This window comes from Notamacropus eugenii, chromosome 2 (assembly GCF_028372415.1).
Source record: "Notamacropus eugenii isolate mMacEug1 chromosome 2, mMacEug1.pri_v2, whole genome shotgun sequence".
NCBI classification, from domain to species: Eukaryota; Metazoa; Chordata; class Mammalia; order Diprotodontia; family Macropodidae; genus Notamacropus; species Notamacropus eugenii.
The window spans coordinates 383,558,073-383,576,261 of record NC_092873.1 but is presented as its reverse complement, the minus strand read 5'-3'; the positions used below and the strand labels follow the sequence as shown (position 1 = coordinate 383,576,261).

Below are 18,189 nucleotides of genomic sequence, written 5' to 3'. Positions count from 1 at the left end.
TTTTACAATCCCATTCTAAATCTGGATGGTTTTAATTGTTAGTCAGTTCTTCCTTACATTGAGCTAAAATCTGTCTCCTTGCAAAAGCAGAATGAGTTTCATCCCTTATGCTAATCTTGGAGAGTTGGCAAACCAACATAAGCTTTAAGGGAAAGGTATTGAAATAACTTGGTCCTATGAACCCAGATTCTAATGAAGTACATCACCAATGTCTCATTGTAGTCTGATGGAAATTCTGAGTTCTCCAAGGTAATGTCACTAGAGGACAGACTATGATATGTTGTACCAAATTGGAAAAACTTGGAGTAAAAGTCCAGTGGCAAAACATATATTTAGGACCTCATGAAACTTAGGAAGCATTATGGTGCTATGGAAAGGAACCTGGATCTGCAATCAGAAACCCTGGCTTCAAATCATCACTTTCCCATTTAGAATCAAAGATTTAAAACTGTAAGCAACCTTAGAGGTCACCCAATTCGCCCCATAGTTTTGTAGAAGAAATGAGGCCTATAGAGGTAATGACTTGCCAGAATTACACAGATAGCAAGTGTAAGAGTTAGGATTTGAATCCAGATCTTCTGATTGCAAAGCCTGGGCTCTTTTTTTTTTTTTTTTTTTTTTTTACTGTGCTGTTGCTTGTGTGATCTTGGGTAAGTAATTCATTTAACTTCTATGAGTTTTAGTTCATTTGTTTTTTAAAAAAGAGGTTAGACAAGAAAATCTCCAATATCCTTTCTATCTCTAAACACTATCCTATTAAAATATGAAATCCCAAAATGTGTCTGAATTGTGGAGCTAAAAAGCGTCATGGATCCAAGACAGTTTCTTCTTCATGGGAATCAGAAGGGTGAAACAGTAACAAATATGTCCAAAGGAGAGGCCTTCAAAAATTGTAGCAGCTCCCACCTACATCCATTTCTGACCAACTTCTGACCTGTGGGATATAGATGAGAGACATAACAGTCTTGCCGTGGGAACAACAAAGAGCAGACAGATTCAACATCAGAGACAGTGGAAAGAGAAAAGATTTGAATCAGAGAAACTTGATTCAAATCTGACTTCTGCCATTTAGTTATCTGAGTGATTTTTCAATTTAATTAATGTGTTTTGTTTTTATATCATAAAAATTTACAGATTCCCTTCATGTAAGGTCTCTCGTAACAAAGTAAACCAGTTAAGTCAAATTAAAATACAGTAAATTCATCTGAAAGTACATGCAACATCTCATACCTGTAGCCTCTCTTCATCTCATTAAAAATAACAACAAACAAATTTATTTTTCCCTTCTTTCCATACCTATCCTATTGGGATAAAAGGGCATATATTTTGAAATATACTTGTATAATCAAACAAAACAAATTCAACCAATACACAAAAATGTTTCATTCAATCCTAAATCTATCATCTCTTTGAACTGGAAATCATTGTTTCATCGTTGGCCCTCTGGAATCTTGCATGCTCACTATATTGATCATAGCTCTCACAACTTGCTTTTTTTTTTTTATTTAACTTTTAACATTTATTTTCACAAAATTTTGGGTTACAAATTTTCTCCCCTTTTATCCCCTCCCCCCCCAAACCCAAGCATTCTAATTGCCCCTGTGACCAATCTGCTCTCTCTTCTATCCTCCCTCTCTGCCCTTGTCTCCATCTTCTCTTTTGTCCTTTAGGGCCAGATAGCTTTCTTTACCCCTTAACCTGAATTTCTTATTTCCTAGTGGTAAGAACATTACAGTTGATCCTAACACTTTGAGTTCCAACTTCTTTAGCTCCCTCCCTCTCCACCCCTTCCTTTTGGAAGACAAGCAATTCAATATAGGCCAAATCTGTGTAGTTTTGCAAATGATTTCCATACTAGTTGTGTTGTATAGGACTAACTATATTTCCCTCCATCCTATCCTGTCCCCCATTACTTCTATTCTCTTATGATCCTTTCCCTCCCCATGAGTGTCGACCTCGGATTGCATTCTCCTCCCCATGCCCTCCCCTCTATCATCCCCCCCACCCTGCTTGTGCCCTTGTCCCCCACTCTCCTGTATTGTGAGATAGGTTTTCCTATCAAAATGAGTGTGCATTTTATTCTTTCCTTTAGTGGAATGTGAAGAGAGTAGACCTCATGTTTTTCTCTTGCCACCCCTCTTTATCCCTCCACTAATAAGTCTTTTGCTTATCTCTTTTATGAGAGATAATTTGCCCCATTCAATTTCTCCCTTTCTCCTCCCAATATTTCTCTCTCACTACTTGATTTCATTTTTTTTTAAGATATGATCCCATCCTCTTCAATTCACTCTGTGCACTCTGTCTCTATGTATGTGTGCGTGTGTGCATGTGTGTGTGTGTACTCCCACCCAGTACCCAGATACTGAAATGTTTCAAGAGTTACAAATATTGTCTTTCCATGTAGGAATGTAAACAGTTCAACTTTAGTAAGTCCTTTATGACTTCTCTTTGCTGTTCACCTTTTCATGCTTCTCTTCATTCTTGTGTTTGAAAGTCAAATTTTCTTTTCAGCTCTGGTCTTTTCATCAAGAAAATTTGAAAATCCTCTATTTCATTGAAAGACCATTTTTTCTCCTGAAGTATTATACTCAGTTTTGCTGGGTAGGTGATTCTTGGTTTTAGTCCTAGTTCCTTTGACTTCTGGAATATCCTATTCCATTCCCTTCGATCCCTTAATGTAGAGGGTGCTAGATCTTGTGTTATCCTGATTGTATTTCCACAATACTTGAATTGTTTCTTTCTAGCTGCTTGCAATATTTTCTCTTTCACCTGGGAATTCTGGAATTTGGCCATAATGTTCCTAGGAGTTTCTCTTTTTGGATCTCTTTTAAGCGGTGTTCTGTGGATTCCTTGAATATTTATTTTGCCCTCTGGTTCTAGAATCTCAGGGCAGTTTTCCTTGATAATTTCATGGAAGATGATGTCTAGGTTTTTCTTTTGATCATGGTTTTCAGATAGTCCCAGAATTTTTACATTGTCTCTCCTGAATCTATTTTCCAGGTCAGTTGTTTTTCCAATAAGATATTTCACATTATCTTCCATTTTTCCAATCTTCTTGCTATGTTCTGTGATATCTGTCTTTCTCACAAAGTCCTTAGCGTCCATCTGTGCCATTCTAGTTTTGAAAGGACTATTTTCTTCAGTGAGATTTTGAATCTCCTTTTCCATTTGGCTAATTCTGCTTTTGAAAGCATTCTTCTCCTCATTGGCTTTTTGAATCTCTTTTGCCAATTGAGTTAGGCTAGTTTTCAAGGTGTTAATTTCTTCAACATTTTTTTGGTTCTCCTTTAGCAGGGAGCTAATCTGCTTTTCATGCTTCTCTTTCATCCCTCTCATTTCTCTTCCCAGTTTTTCCTCCACCTCTCTAACTTGATTTTCAAAATTCTTTTTGAGCTCTTCCATGGCCTGAGCCCATTGGGTGGGCTGGGACACAGAATCCTTGATTTCTGTGTCTTTGTCTGATGGTAAGCATTGTTCTTCCTCATCAGAAAGGAAGGGAGGAAATGTCTGTTCTCCAAGAAAGTAGCCTTCAATAGTTTTATTTCTTTTCCCTTTTCTGGGTATTCTCCCCAGCCAGTGACGACCTCTGAATATTCTCCTCACACCCACCTCACCTCCTGGTCCTCCCAGCCAGCGTTTGGGGACTGAGATTCAAATGCTGCTTCCAGCCTTAGGGCTTTTGGCAGGGGCAGGGCTGCTATTCAGTGTGAGAATTAAGTTCAGGTGGTCAGGTCGGGGCAGGGCCGCCTCTCAGGCTCAGTTTCCTCAGGGGGTTTATGTACAGACCTTCCACAATGGATCCAGGCTCCCGCCTGCTTGGGGAGCCCCTGTCTGCAGCCGCCTCTCAGCTTCTATCTACCCGGGGGGCCCGAGCCATGGGGGCACCCCACTCTCCTCTCAACCCGCCAAAGAGACTCTCTCACCGACCCCTGTCACCTGTGGGTGGAGGGGCTTGTGCCGCCACTGGAGATCCCGTCCCTGAAGCCTGCTTGGAACTGTACCTCTTGGAGCCGCGGCCGCCGCAGGTCTGGGCTGGGCTCCGCTTCTGCAGCGCGACGGACCTTTTGCGAGAGGTTTGCAGGTCCCTCTGTGGGTGGAGGGACCCGCGTGGCTGCTGGAGATCCCGTCCCCGTAGCCCGCTCGGATCTTTTCCTCACGGTGTTGCGGCCGCTGCAGGGCTGCCCTCTGCTCCCAGTCCCGGCGCCCAGTCTGCAGCGCGAAGGACCCCCGTGAGAGGTTTGCAGGTCTCTCCGGAACAGAAATCTCCCTCACTCCAATATTCCGAACTCTGGGTACAGAATTCACCATGAGTTGGTCCCCTCTAGCTGTTCCGTGGGTTGTGGGTTCGGAGCTATGTGTATGTGCGTCTTTCTACTCCGCCATCTTGGCTCCGCCCCCCCCTCACAACTTTCAATTTTGCTTGCTTTTATATCATTGGTATTGTATAAATCATTCTGGTTTTGCTCATTTTATTCTTCATTAGTCTAGAAAAGTCTTCAAAATTATTCTAGTATAAATTGTTCTTTTTCTGCTCACTTCATTCTGCATCTTTCCATGTCTTTTTGAAATCATCTATATCCTCATTTCTTACAACACAATAATATTCCATCACTTTCATACACTACAACTTATTCATAATAGGTTGGTTTAATTCACTACATACACTTTAACTAATTTATAATAGGAAGGTTTAAGAGGTTAAATGAAGTGTTTGAAATCTTCTTAGTTTCCAGATTGTTTTGTCACTACAAAGAGATATGCTATAAATACTTGTGTACCTAGAGAGCCTTTTCCTCTTTCATCTCCTTTGGGTATAGGCCTACGTCTTTGGCTTAGGACTTGTTGCAGAGTGAGAGAGGCATCAGACGGATATAGTTCTTTTAGTGACTACAGCTCTTTACTGAGTACAAATCAATTGAGAAGTTGGAGGACTGGTATGAGTTAAAGTGAAAGTGGATTTGGTGAGTGCTTATCCATCTGCTCACAGAAGATGGGGAGAAAATAAGAGGCTTTTCTGGGTTTTCTAGGCAGTTCTTTCTGAAAGAGTCAGTTGACCTGGTCTGGGTCAAGTACCTTATGGTATTCTGGAAAACCTCTCTTTATTCTGACATGTGGATGGGACTCTTGAACCTTACGAGGACCCAAGAGGAAAACTCTTGAATTTTGATGGCAGGAACTTTTTGGATTAGTTATGGTTTTTATAGGGTTGGAGGGGGTAATGGATTTTGGTTCTGCTCCTTTTAAGGGCTTCTAAGGGAGGAAATAATCCCCAGCAGGATGAGTGGATTCACAGCTGCTGAGATTATTCTCTAGGGGTTTCTTCTATCTTTATCTTAAGGCAGCACAGTAATGGTATAGCTGAGTTAAAGGGAATGTACTGTTTAGTAACTCTTAGTGTGTAAATCCAAAATGCTTTCCAGAATGGTTGTACCCATTCACAGGTATTTTCATATACATCAGTGTGTCCATTTCCCCAGTCCCTCCAATATATATTATTTTCTTTTTTGGTAATTGTTTTTTTGACACTCACTTATCTGTATGATCTGAGGTAAATGACAACCTCTCGTTCCATTTTCTCATCTGCAAAATAAAGAGGTTGAATGGTTTCTAAGGTCCCTTTCAGCACTCAATATATGATGAAACACAACTGAATCAATAGTGATAACCTGGTCATAGCTCATTTTCAGCCACAACAAGAATAAGAGAACACAATACAATGGGAAACATAAAGCAAAACTGAAAAAAATCAAAGCACTTCCAGAAGGATAAAAAAAAATCCCATAATTAAGAAGTGACCTTCAGTCCTCTCACCTCACTTCTGAGGACAGAGAAACTTCTTGATAGCCTCTTTCATGTCTTTGTTCCTCAAACTATAGATGATGGGATTGAGGAAGGGGGCAAGGACAACAAAGGTGATTGCAATGGCTGTATCCCAGAACACAGAATAGGTAGCCGAGAAACGCAGATACATGAGTGCCACGCTTCCAAAGAACAACAGAAAAACAGCAATGTGGGCTGCACAGGTGGAGAAGGCCTTGTGGCGCCCCTCAACTGAAGGAATACTCAGGATCACTAAGATGACCCGGAGGTAGGACAGGGCAATGACCAGGAAGGAGGCCAGGATCTCTGCAGCATGGATGGCATCTACAATGACTATTAGGGAGGTGTCTGTGCAGGCCAAATTTAGCACTGGGGTAAAGTCACAAAAGATCTGGTGAATCTGGTTGGGACCACAGAAGGGTAACGTGGAGATCCATACAATCTCAGGGAGCACAAGGAGGAAGCCACAGAGGCAAGAGCCAGCAGTGAGCTGGGCACACAGTCTAGGTGTCACAATAGTTGCATAGTGAAGGGGCTTGCAGATGGCAACATATCTGTCTATGGCCATTGCAGTCAGGAGGCAGCCTTCTGAGATCCCAAGAGAGTGAAAGAAATACATTTGCAGGAGGCACCCAGCAATAGAGATGGTCTTCTGCACACTGATCAGGTTGGTGAGCATCTTGGGGATGGTGGTTGTGGTGTACCAGATTTCCAGGAAGGAAAGGACGCTAATGAAAAAGTACATAGGGGTATGGAGCACTGCATCCAATTGGATGACAATAAAGATCACCAAGTTCCCGGTAAGGATGAATCCATAAATGAAGAGTAGAAGAATGAAGAGCAGGAGGCCTCCTTCCTCTAAATCAGGGAATGTAGAGAAGAAGAACTCAGTTATGTCTGTCTGATTCTCTTTCTCTGTCACTGTCTCTTGTGACATCTGCAAAAGTAGGAAAAAGAGAAATAGAAACTTGTAGAATAAGAATCTTGAATGTGAGAGCTGCTGCCCATTTAAAATATGCTGTTGCTAACCAAGCTGCATCTTTATCCTTCTTTTTCTTCTTAGCAGTCCTTCAAGTTGGCTTGTGAATCCTGATCTGTTATCACTTCCCTGGTCAAAGGATGCCCCAGGGAATTGGCTTTGAATACTTAAGTGCAATGCCTGGCACATAGTAATGGTTTGTTGATTGATTGGCATTAGAAACCATCCCCTCTATTGGGCCCTAAATGTTTATTTCAGGAACATTGTAGTGTATCATAACAATGATCAACACTTAACATTTATATAGCACTTGTTGTTTTAAAATGTATTTCCATCACCACAGCTTTGTGGTTTATGTAGTATAGATGCTATTATTCTCTATTATACTGATAGGGAAATTGAGAGATTAAGTGTCAAGGTTATACAGATAGTAACTGGTCAACCTGGACCTTATTCCTGGTCCTATAACTTCAGCTCCAGGTCTCTTAGCTCAATGCCATGTTCCTGTCTGCCCTACCCCTACTTTTCTACCATTTCCCCATCCCCCAGTCCAAGTTACTTGAAAAAGAGGTTTTTCCTAGAAGGAACAAAAATGAGATCCAACTATTTCTCCCATCTCTGAGTTTCTGAATACCACCCCCTCCCTTCAGCCCACCCACAACCAGCTGGGACCATTTTCTCATCTATTTTTAGCCTTATGTCATTGTTCTATCCCTTTCCCTTGGTCTCTGCTAGTTTGGAAAGTGATAACCCAAACTCATTTTCACCTAACTCTTCTCCCTAATACCAGCTCTGATGCTTAGAACTCTGGCTGGATCATCTGTTCTGACCTCTCTGTTTCCTAGCCATGTGCCCCATTTTCATATTAGACTGGGGAGCTCCCCAAGCCAAGTACTGTTTCTCCTTAGTCGCTTCTATTTCTTCCAGTGTCTTGGAAAGGATTCATTTTAATATGGTAGTTAAGGTTGACAGTTGCCCACACTGAGCCTAATCCCAGTTCTGTCTTGTATCAACTAGGTCAAGAACTCCACTGGCTGATGATCAGAAGTCGCTGAGTTTTGTTTTCTACTTGGGGCTGTTTCCCAAAATGAAAATAAATTACTATAATCATTTCTAAGGGAAAACATCTCTTTTGTGGCTGCCTTGTAGGAAGAACTTTTTTTATTAACCTTTTTTTACTCAGAGGGTCCTCTTCATAATCAAGGGAAGAGAATTATGTTGAAGGGAAATTTCTGCCCTGTAGATGCCTTGTGGGGAGAGCTTCACCAGTGACAATTAGAGTGAAGTACAGATTGCTTCTCAACCAAGTTAGTGGTGTTTAAATCACCATACAAGAAGACAACCCACCTGCATCTTTTTCCTAAACTAAAATAAATAATACAAACCTCTTACTTGGACCCTTCAACTCTTATAACTAGTCTATTTTTAGTCTCTTTTCTCACTAATTTATACCATTTAGCTTTGACAGAGTGATCATCCTTAAATCAGTTCTCTTCACATTACTGCCCCATTTAAAAACATTCATTGTCTCCTTATTATCTTTGGGATGAAGTGAAAACACAAAATTCACCACAATCTGGCCCTAATTTACTGAATTAACTTAATCTCTCATTATTCCCAAACTTGAGCCTTATGGTCAGCTTAAAATGTATACTTTCTCTCCCTCAAAATCCAATACTTACTAAAACTCTTTCATTCTATTTCTTTTGAAATATCTTCTAAGCTTCTGCCTGATGACAAACTACCCAGTTTTCTGGGTGCAGTAAAAACAACATTTGATGAAGCCTCCCTGATATAATACAGTACTTAGCCTACAACTTTTAAATGGTAATTCTCATCTCCTCTCTGGTATATTGTATTTTTAAGCTTCTCAAAGTAAAAAATCATGTCATTCATTTCTTTGTGGAGTATTATACCTTTCATCTATTGATGTTGATTTATAATTCTATATGATCATAAATTTAGAGGCAGACGAGATTTAAAGGTCAACTAGTCAACTGTTCTCTCTTCATTGTACATATAAGGAAATTGAGGCTCAGATAAGTTAAATGTTTTGTCCAACATCACACAGCTACTAAGTGCCAGAGGAAGGATTTAACCCAAGCCATCCAGATTCCAAGCCCAGCACTGTGTCATGGTATCTACTCTACTTTAAAACATTTTCATGTCTTTTATGTTACTTGATTGCCACAGATCATTGTTTTGTATTAGATCTTAAGACACTAGAATTGATAAGAATCTCAGAATTTGTCTAGTTCAACCTCTATATTTTATAAATAAAGAGACTGAGGATTAAGGAAGGGACTTAACTGAACCAAGGTCATACAACTGGTTAATAGTAAAGCCATTAGATCTACTATAGAGGAAAATGCTTTTTCCCATGTTAGCATGTCTCCACAACCTTTTGAGGTAGGAAGCACTGGTCCTACCATCTCTATGTTATTTTAAGAAAAGTGAAGTGGAGCCAAGGTGGCAGAGTAAAAGCAGGGATTTGCTTGAGCTCTCCCTCAAAGCCCTCCAAAAATGATTCTAAACAAATTTTGAGCTACAAAACCCACAAAATGACAGAGTGAAACAAATCTCCAGACTAAGACAACCTATAGGGTTGACAGGAAGAATATATCACACCAGGTTGGGAGAGGTGAGCAGGCTGGTGAGGCTGGAGCAGTTCTTAGGGGACTGAATCACTGGCAGATGTATCAATTTCCAGACTTCTCAACCCATAAATACCAAAAACAGCATAGAAAGTCAGTGGGAAAATTCTGGGGGATCTGGATAAAAGAGATATACACAGTCGGGCCCATCCCCAGGGCAGTGAGGATGGTGGGAGCTGGGCAGGCAGTGGCAGTGGGGATGGCAGTGGTAGCAGCAGCAGAGGCTGCTTTTAGGGCTCTGGGCACACAGACAGTGAGGGCTTGAGTGGCAGACACAAGATCCCAGAATCCTGGGACAGTACACCAACTCCCATTCCTACAGGAAGCAGAGTCCTACCTTGAGAAAGCAATGGATGAGTAAACAGTGTAAAAAAAAAAAACTCAGACTATACAATCTTACTTTGGTGAAAATGAAGATCAAAACATACAGCCAAAAAAGAAAACAATAAAGTCAAAGCTCCTACATCAAAAGCCTCCAAGAAAAATAAGAATTGGTCAGTGGTAATGGAAGAACTGAACAAAGGTTTTGAAAATCACATAAGAGAAGTAGAGGAAAAATTGGAAAGAAAAATGAGAGTGATGCGAGAAAATCACGAAGAATGAATCAGCAGCTTGCTAAAGGAGAGCCCCCCAAATACTGCAGAAAATAGCACCTTAAAAATAGACTAACCCAAAAGGAAAAAGAAGTCCAAAAATTTAATGAGGAAAGAAATATCTTTAAAAGCAGAATTAGACAAATGGAAAAGAAAGTCCAAGAGCTCACTGAAGAAAATAATTCCTTCAAAATTAGAATGAAATAAATGGAATCTAATGACTTTATGAGAAATCAAGGAATTACAAAACAGAACCAAAAAAAGGGAAAAAAAAGAAGACAATATGAAGTATCTCATTGGAAAACCACTGACATGGAAAATTGATCCAGGAAAGAGAATTTAAAAAAAATATTGGAGTACCTGAAATCCATGATCAAAAAAAAAAGCAGACATCACCTTTTAAGAAATTATAAAAAAAAAACTGCCCTGACATTCTGGACCCAGAGGGTGAAACAGATATTGAAAGAATCCACCAAATACCTCTTAGAAGAGATCCCAAAAGAAAAACTCCTAGGAATATTGTGGCCAAATTCCAGAGTCCCCAAGTGAAAGAGAAAGCAGCCAGAAAGAAACAATTCAAGCATTGTGGAAAGGTAATCAGGATAACACAAGATCTAGCAGACTCTACATTAAGGGATCAAAGGACTTGGAATATGGTATGTTGGAGGTCAGAGGAGCTAGGATTAAAACCAAGAATCACCCACCCAGCAAAACTGAGTATAATCCTTGAGGGAGAAAATGGATATTCACTGAAATAAAGGACTTTGAAGCATTCTTGATGAAAAGACCAGAGTTAAATAGAAAATTTGACTGTCAGATACAAGAATCAAGAGAAGCTTGGAAAGGTAAACAAGAAAGAGAAACCATAGGAGACTTATTAAAGTTGAACTGTTTACATTCCTACATGGAAAGATGATATTTGTAACTCATGAGACCTTTTCAGTATTAGGGTAGGTGGAGGAAACAGATAGAAAGACAGAAAAATAGACAGACAGAAGATAGATAGATGATAGATAGATAAACAGATAGATAGATAGATAGATAGATAGATAGATAGATAGATAGATAGATAGATAGATAGAGAGATGGAGGGCACAGTGTGAGCTGAATATGAAGGAATGATACCTAAAAATAAAATTAAGGGGTAAAAGAGGAATAAATTGGAAGAAGGAGAAAAGGAGAGACAGAATGGAGTAAATTATCTGACATAAAAGAGGTAAGACAAAGATTTCACAATGGAGGGGAAGAAGGGGGAGACGAGAAGGAATGAGGCAACCTTACTTTCATCAGATTTGGCTTAAGTAAGTAATAATATACACACTCAATTTGGTGTTTTCCCCTACTGGAAAATACGGGGGAGGGCTTAGGAGGGGGAATGATAGAGGGGAATAAAGATTGGAAGAGAGAGCAGTCAGAAGAAAACACATTTGAAAGGGGATGGAGTCAAAGGAGAAAATAAAATAAGTGGGAGGCCCAGATAGTATGGAGGGAAATAGAGTTAATCTTTCACAACATAACTATTATGGAAGTATTTTGCATAATGACACATGTATAAACTATATTGTATTGCTTGTCCTCTCAATGAGGGTGTGTAGGGAGGGGAAAAGGCAGAGAATTGGGAACTCAAAGTTTTAAAAACAAATGCTTAAAAATTTGTTTTTATATGCTACTGGGAAGTAAGATATACAGGCAGTGGGGTATAGAAATCTATCTTGCCCTTCAAGAAAGTGAAGGGAAAAGGAATAAGGAGGGGAATGACAAAGGTGAGGGCAGACTGGTGGAAGGGATAATCAGAAAGCATGCCATCTCAGGGTGGGAGGGAGGGAAGATATAGGGAAAAATTTGGAGCTCAAAATCTTGTGAAAACGAATGTTGATGACTAAAAAATAATTAATTAATTAATTTTAAAAAGGGAAAAAAAAAGAAAACTGAGACCCATAAGATTGAGATGACTTGCCCAAGGTTATACAATTAGTGAGTAAGGGAGATATACTTCAACCCATGTATTCTGAATCCAAGTACAGTATTCTTTCCATCAAATAACGTGATTCCACATAATAATGCGATATTGGTTAACATAGCAGGTGCTCCATAAATATATGCCGAGTTGTTAGACTCCATTAATATGTATTAATTTTTATGTAAACAAAATGTCTTCTCTCGTTTCATTTCTTTACGTACTGAAGAATGTATAAAGTCAATTCCTTTGAGTTGTATTGAACAAATACATTGGCATGTAATAGTGATTTATGAATATTCCCTTCAGTGTTGACGTGTGTAATCACAAAGGACATAGATCACACGCCCTTCAAGTCAGGGAGAATTGAATATTCTCTATATACATAAATGAAGACTATAAAATTTGCTTAAAAGATCACAGAAACAATGTATTCTTCCCCTTCCAGAGAAAAAAAGCTCTTATTTAGTCAGAGGCTGTTCAAGTGTGAGGATGTCTTCACAAATAGAGATAGGATATGTGGTAGAGTAAGATTGAACCAGAAAAAGCAAAAAGAAACAAAGTGCCACAAATCCTCAGAACAAAAGGGAAAAATATTAATAAACCAAAGAGGACCCTCAATGTAGTAAAAATAAAAATAAAGAATAAATAAATGAGACAAAACCATTAGAAGAAACATAATACAAAACAGAATAGATAGCAGCATTAGCAACAAATTATGAAATAACACAGCACAGAAAAATGAGTATTAGTACATTGAAGGAAAGAAAGGAAGAAAGAGTGCCACCACCTACCCAAAAGAAAACATACAGACCCATAGATATAAGCAAATATAACCTAGTTCACAATGAAAGGAGTAAAAAATAATGTATCAAATGAGAAGGCAGAGTAGTGGGAAGTATAATCAAGATAGAAAATCAAGAAAAGAAAATAACTCAGTTATGAAGAGATTAGGGGCAGCTAGGTGGCACAGTGGATAAAGTGTCAGGTCTGGAGTCAGCAAGATTCCTTTTCCTGAATTAAAATTCTGTAACCCTAAGCAAGTCACATAACTATTTGCCACAGATTCTTCACCTATAAAATGATCTGGAGAATGAAATGGCAAACCTCTCCAGCACTCCTGCAAAAGAAAACCCCAAATTGTGCAACAGAGTCAACTAAACAAAAACAACATGAAGGACCTATAGAATTAGCTCCATGAAAGATCTGACAGATGACAAAAAGGGAATATGATTGCTAAATGAGTTTTGCAGAATTTAAAGAAAGCAAAAACCATGATCATAACATGTTAGAAACTATAAAGTAAAATTACCTAGAATTATTTATTTTGAAAGACTGCAAATGAAATTGTCTGACCATTACATGATATGTTTGTAATTAGAAGAGGACTTATGAATTTCCTAGACTAGCTTCCTTCATTTCCTTCAAGTTTTTGCTAAGGTCTTACCTTTTCAGAAAGCCCTTCCTAGTCCGCCTTAATCTTAGCACTTTTTCTCTGTTGACCATTTCCAGTTTATCCTACATGTAACTTGTTTGTCCATAGTTGGTTGAATGTTGTCTCTTCCATTAAATTGTGAGCTCATTGAGAGCAGGGACTGTTTTATTAATGTTTCTTTTCCCTTTATTTATATCTTCAGTATTTAGCATAGTGCCTGACACATAGCAGGTGATTAATTAATATTAATTTACTAACTAGCTTATTTTACAGCCAGAGAACATGAGGTTTAGAGATGGTAAATGCTGTAAGGTTATACAGACTGCAAGCAGCAGAATGGGAAAGGATGGAAACAAGGTCCTTAGACTATAAATTGAGTTTTTTTCCCCCAAAACACTACACTATCCAATAAAAATAATTCCCTCAAAATGTAATACTATCATATGCATCATCATCCAACTACAAAATTATGATAAAAATAATTACTATGATTTGTAGATGAGACTTCACTCATCACAGATATCCAAAATTTTTCTATAAGAATGAGATATACCAGAAGAAACTGGAATATGAAATATATAAAAATTGTTTAATGGTTTCCATGTCAGATATCACTTTCCTAGCAAAGCGATTCATTCTTTTGGGAAAGATATGATGATTATTTTTAAAAAATAAAGGTGACTTTGATCAATTATTAGAAATAAGCCTAATCTCAGAAAAAGATTATGACTTAAAGACATAGACATAAACAAAATAGTTTTTGCAAAATCCATAAAAAGAAACCCATAACCATAGAACTTTGAATGAGAACTAGATGAATATGATGGACTAAATACCTATAATCATAGCTTCTTCATAATTTTGATTAATAAGTCATTGTTTACATATAACCACCTAACAGGCATACACACACACACACGCATGAACCCACACTCTGCCAAAAAAAAGTCACCTTACTTTGGCACTTTATTCATTCATTTATAAGTGGCAGTATCAGGATAAACAGGATGACAAAGGAACATTTAAGGATTGATTGAAGGAAAGGAATGCAAATGTGTAGACTGAAGAATAGACAACATAGGGTAGATGATCAATGTTTTCAGGTATCACATGGACTCATTTTGCTTGGCCCTATAAGACAGACTTCATGTAAGGAAAATCCTTCCAACAATTAGATGTATTCAAAATGAAAGACTGGAAGACCACTTGTCAAATATATCATAGAAGGGATTCTTAGGTAGATATAGATTGGTCTAGGCAGCCTCTCAGTTTTCTTCTGAGATTCTTTGGTTCTCTGACTGGATTAGAGTTGCTCAAAAGTAAAATGGGACATCTTAGGAGACACTGAGTTCCCTTTCATTAGAGGTCTTCGAACAAAGATTCAGCTACTACTTATCTCACATGTTGTAGTAAAGATTTTTGTTTAGATTGGGATCAAAATAGATGACACTTGAAGTCTGACACAACTCAAGATTCTGTGATTCTCTTTCATGCACATGGGGAGAGGGGTTAAGTTTGTCAAAGGATTAGAATTAGTGAAAAAAAGAAAATTTGCTTTCCTTTCTGAAAATGAATAAATTAAATCAAGAACACTATAAAAAAATAACCTCGGATATAAAACTTTGTAAGTAATTGGATTGTTAGCATATAAAAGATAAAAAGTTGTAGAATGCAATAAAATATGCAATTCAATAATATGTTGTCAACAAAAATATTACAGGAAATAGGGGGATATAGATTTAAAGCTCTAGGAAATCTTTAGTTGTAATGATGATATCTGATAAATTAAGATAGTAATTATCAAAAGAAACAAAAATTATATCACACTTAGCTGTGCAATTGCTAATGAGAGCATATGAGTTTTGAAAAATGTATATTCCAAATATGAGAGTCAAATTTATAAAAAAGACAACATACCACAGAAATAGTTTAAAAATAAATAACATTAGGAAATAACATCCTTCTTAAAGGACATGCTAAGTCAGGGAAGGATATAATAAGAAAAATATTATAGATGAATAGTATGCTAAAGAATTTAGATGTGGTAGAGCTAGTGACAGAAATTAAGAGAAAGAGATATAGAACATGAACTTTTCAAACTATATTTCAAACACTCACAAAATTGAATATCTTAGGTCACACAATAAATTAAATATAGGACAATATTTATTAAATATATAAAATGTATTTTAGCTATAGGGAAGTTATATGTGCATTTAGGAAGGCAGAAATTTTAAGCATTGTAATTATAGGGCATAATGTGATGAAATTACAAGTGAATAAAAGCTAAAATGTGATTAAAAATAAGCATAAAATTAGGATTTTAAAAATATATATTAAATAATACGTGGGAAAATATAAGACTTCAATAAAATAATAATAACAAATAAAACATATAAAAATATAGGATAGACATCTAAAGCAATGTTAAGAGGCAAATTTATGATCCTGAAAACACATTTTGATGAGAGTTAAAAAGGAAAATCACAAATTTTCGTTTAGACACATTTTAAAATGAGTAACTTTATTTTTAAAAACCTAACAAAGTAGATATAAAAATTAATACATAAAATTAAAATTGAATTGAAAATAAAGACCAAATGTGACTTTAAAACATAAATAATTAGAAATTTTGATGAAAAGAGAAATGAAAATCACATCACCAAAATTAGAAATAAACAGAGATCCTGTTAGATGAAGAAAAAGCTTTCAGAGAAAATAATACAAAATATTTGCCAAAATGGAAAACTACAAAGAAATTGTATATTCCCCAATATACAATATCTATGTAATAAGTCCAATTAACAAATAATGTAAAGCTCAAACAAAACAAAATTGATGAGTTGGGACTTGAACTGCCAGATGCTAAAATATCATATAAAACTATTATAAGTATAACTCTTTGGGATGGCATTAAAATAGATTAATGGAAAATAAGAGAAAAACCTAAAATTGCAATGAAAGACACAAAGGATTAGTGCTTGGTAAATCAAAAACTACATAACATTAAAAGGATGAACAAAAATAGAATGACAAAGTCAGATAGATAGATGGACAGTTGTATAAATTAGAATTAGGGATTAGAATTGTACCGAAAGAAACAACACTTAAAAGGAACTAAGAGAAATATGGGGAGATAAAGATAAAGATAAAGAGTAAAAAATGAAGAACCAGTATGACAACATGCAAATAACATGACTAATCTAAATTTACATTGTAAAATTATAAATTTATAATTATATAATTGTATAAATCCCTATGAAGTTACAAAACCCTTGACTTCTGATAAATTGTTATGAACAAGTCTTGGTCCTGAACAACTGAGAAGAAAACACCATTTACCTTCTCCCAGGTAAGAAGAGGGGACTAAGGATGTAGAATGCAGTACATACTGTCAGACATGGTCATGGTGGAAAGGTATTATGTGTGTGGACTGAGCTTAAAGGAAAAAGGCTATGATATACAAACTAAAGACAAGAATAAAACTGAAGAACACTCCTTATGCCATAAAATTATAAATGCTAACATGATCTATGATATAAATATAAAATCCAAAAAATATTGTAAGAAAAATGAAAAATTTTTCTTAATTGTAGAAAGGGATTTTTTAATCTACTGAACAAATAGTAGAAATTGTATAAAATAATGCATACCAATTTTTTTAAATTGGCAAAATAATTATGATAAAGGCACATGGTAAATATCTAACATTCATAATCTAAAAGGAGTTGCCAGACTTAAAAGTAAGTAAGGATAGCTCAAGTTCTAGAAGAAGGAGGAGATTTAGTTCCTGCTTTGAGGAATCTTACAACTGCTATAGAAATGATAAGTTACGTTTATATTCTTTTATCTCAGTTGAGGAAATAGTTATTCAATACACCTACTTTGCCTTCAGTGTCCCAATTTTTGTCTCTGATAGCAACATTAGTCCATTCTCCCATGTTTGCAACTTTGGGAAAAATAAAAAAAAAAACATTTTTCACTTGTGGAACAACTTTCCCAACATGCAACTGACTACAGAAAGCAGTTTCAATAGGGTCAGAAAATTGTTTTTAGTTTGGAGAGAGGAGAAAAAACAGGTCCTGGAGAAAGACCTCAGTGGCTAGAGACTGGATCACAGTGAGACTGTTGGGGTAGGAGATGAAAAATCTGGTGCTTTCTTACTTTAACTAATTATTTTTACTAGTAGTGTCACACAAATAATATGAACTTTTTTAACAAAGATGGGCTTTTGTTTCAAAGAGGAGCTGGAGGTTATTTAAATCACTATTCAAACTCCCTAAAGTAATGCAGCTTTCCAGGCACAAAGTTTATCCAAGATGGATTAACTTTATTTACCTGGTCCTAATCTTTTTGTGTTTGTTGATATCATTTGTCCATTTTTCCATGTTTGTAGCTTTGGAACAGAGTCCTGACCAACATGTCAAAGAACTGCATACCAAAATCTGGCCAATAGACATTCTTGATTTTGTACACTGTAGGAATTTAATAAATGTTTGACTCAAAACTGAACCTAATCTTTTTGGCTCTGAAGTCAATTCTCAATCTAGTATTCCACGATGACTCTTGTACATGTAAGCATATATAGATAAACAGATAAAAAGAACAGATGGATAAGAGAAGGGAATAAGTATTTATATGGCACCTACTATATTCCAGGGACTGTGCTAAATGCTTAAATAGTATCCCATTTGCTCCTCACAACAACTTTGAAAAGTGTAGGCCATAACTCCTATTTTACCATTGAGGAA

General features: G+C 36.8%; 1 protein-coding gene across 1 annotated transcript; it reads right to left on the bottom strand.

Moving 5' to 3' along the window:
- Nucleotides 1-4,325: 4,325 nt before the first annotated feature.
- On the bottom strand, nucleotides 4,326-6,763 carry OR6K6 (olfactory receptor family 6 subfamily K member 6). Its single transcript, XM_072647346.1, has one exon. It carries the CDS (start codon nucleotides 6,755-6,757, stop codon nucleotides 5,813-5,815), a length of 945 nt encoding a protein of 314 aa, XP_072503447.1. The 5' UTR covers nucleotides 6,758-6,763; the 3' UTR covers nucleotides 4,326-5,812.
- Between the last annotated feature and the right edge of the window lie 11,426 nt (nucleotides 6,764-18,189).

Bases quoted from the DNA above. Each gene is read 5' to 3' on its own strand.
- OR6K6 (XM_072647346.1), bottom strand. From the start codon at position 6,757: ATGTCACAAGAGACAGTGACAGAGAAAGAGAATCAGACAGACATAACT.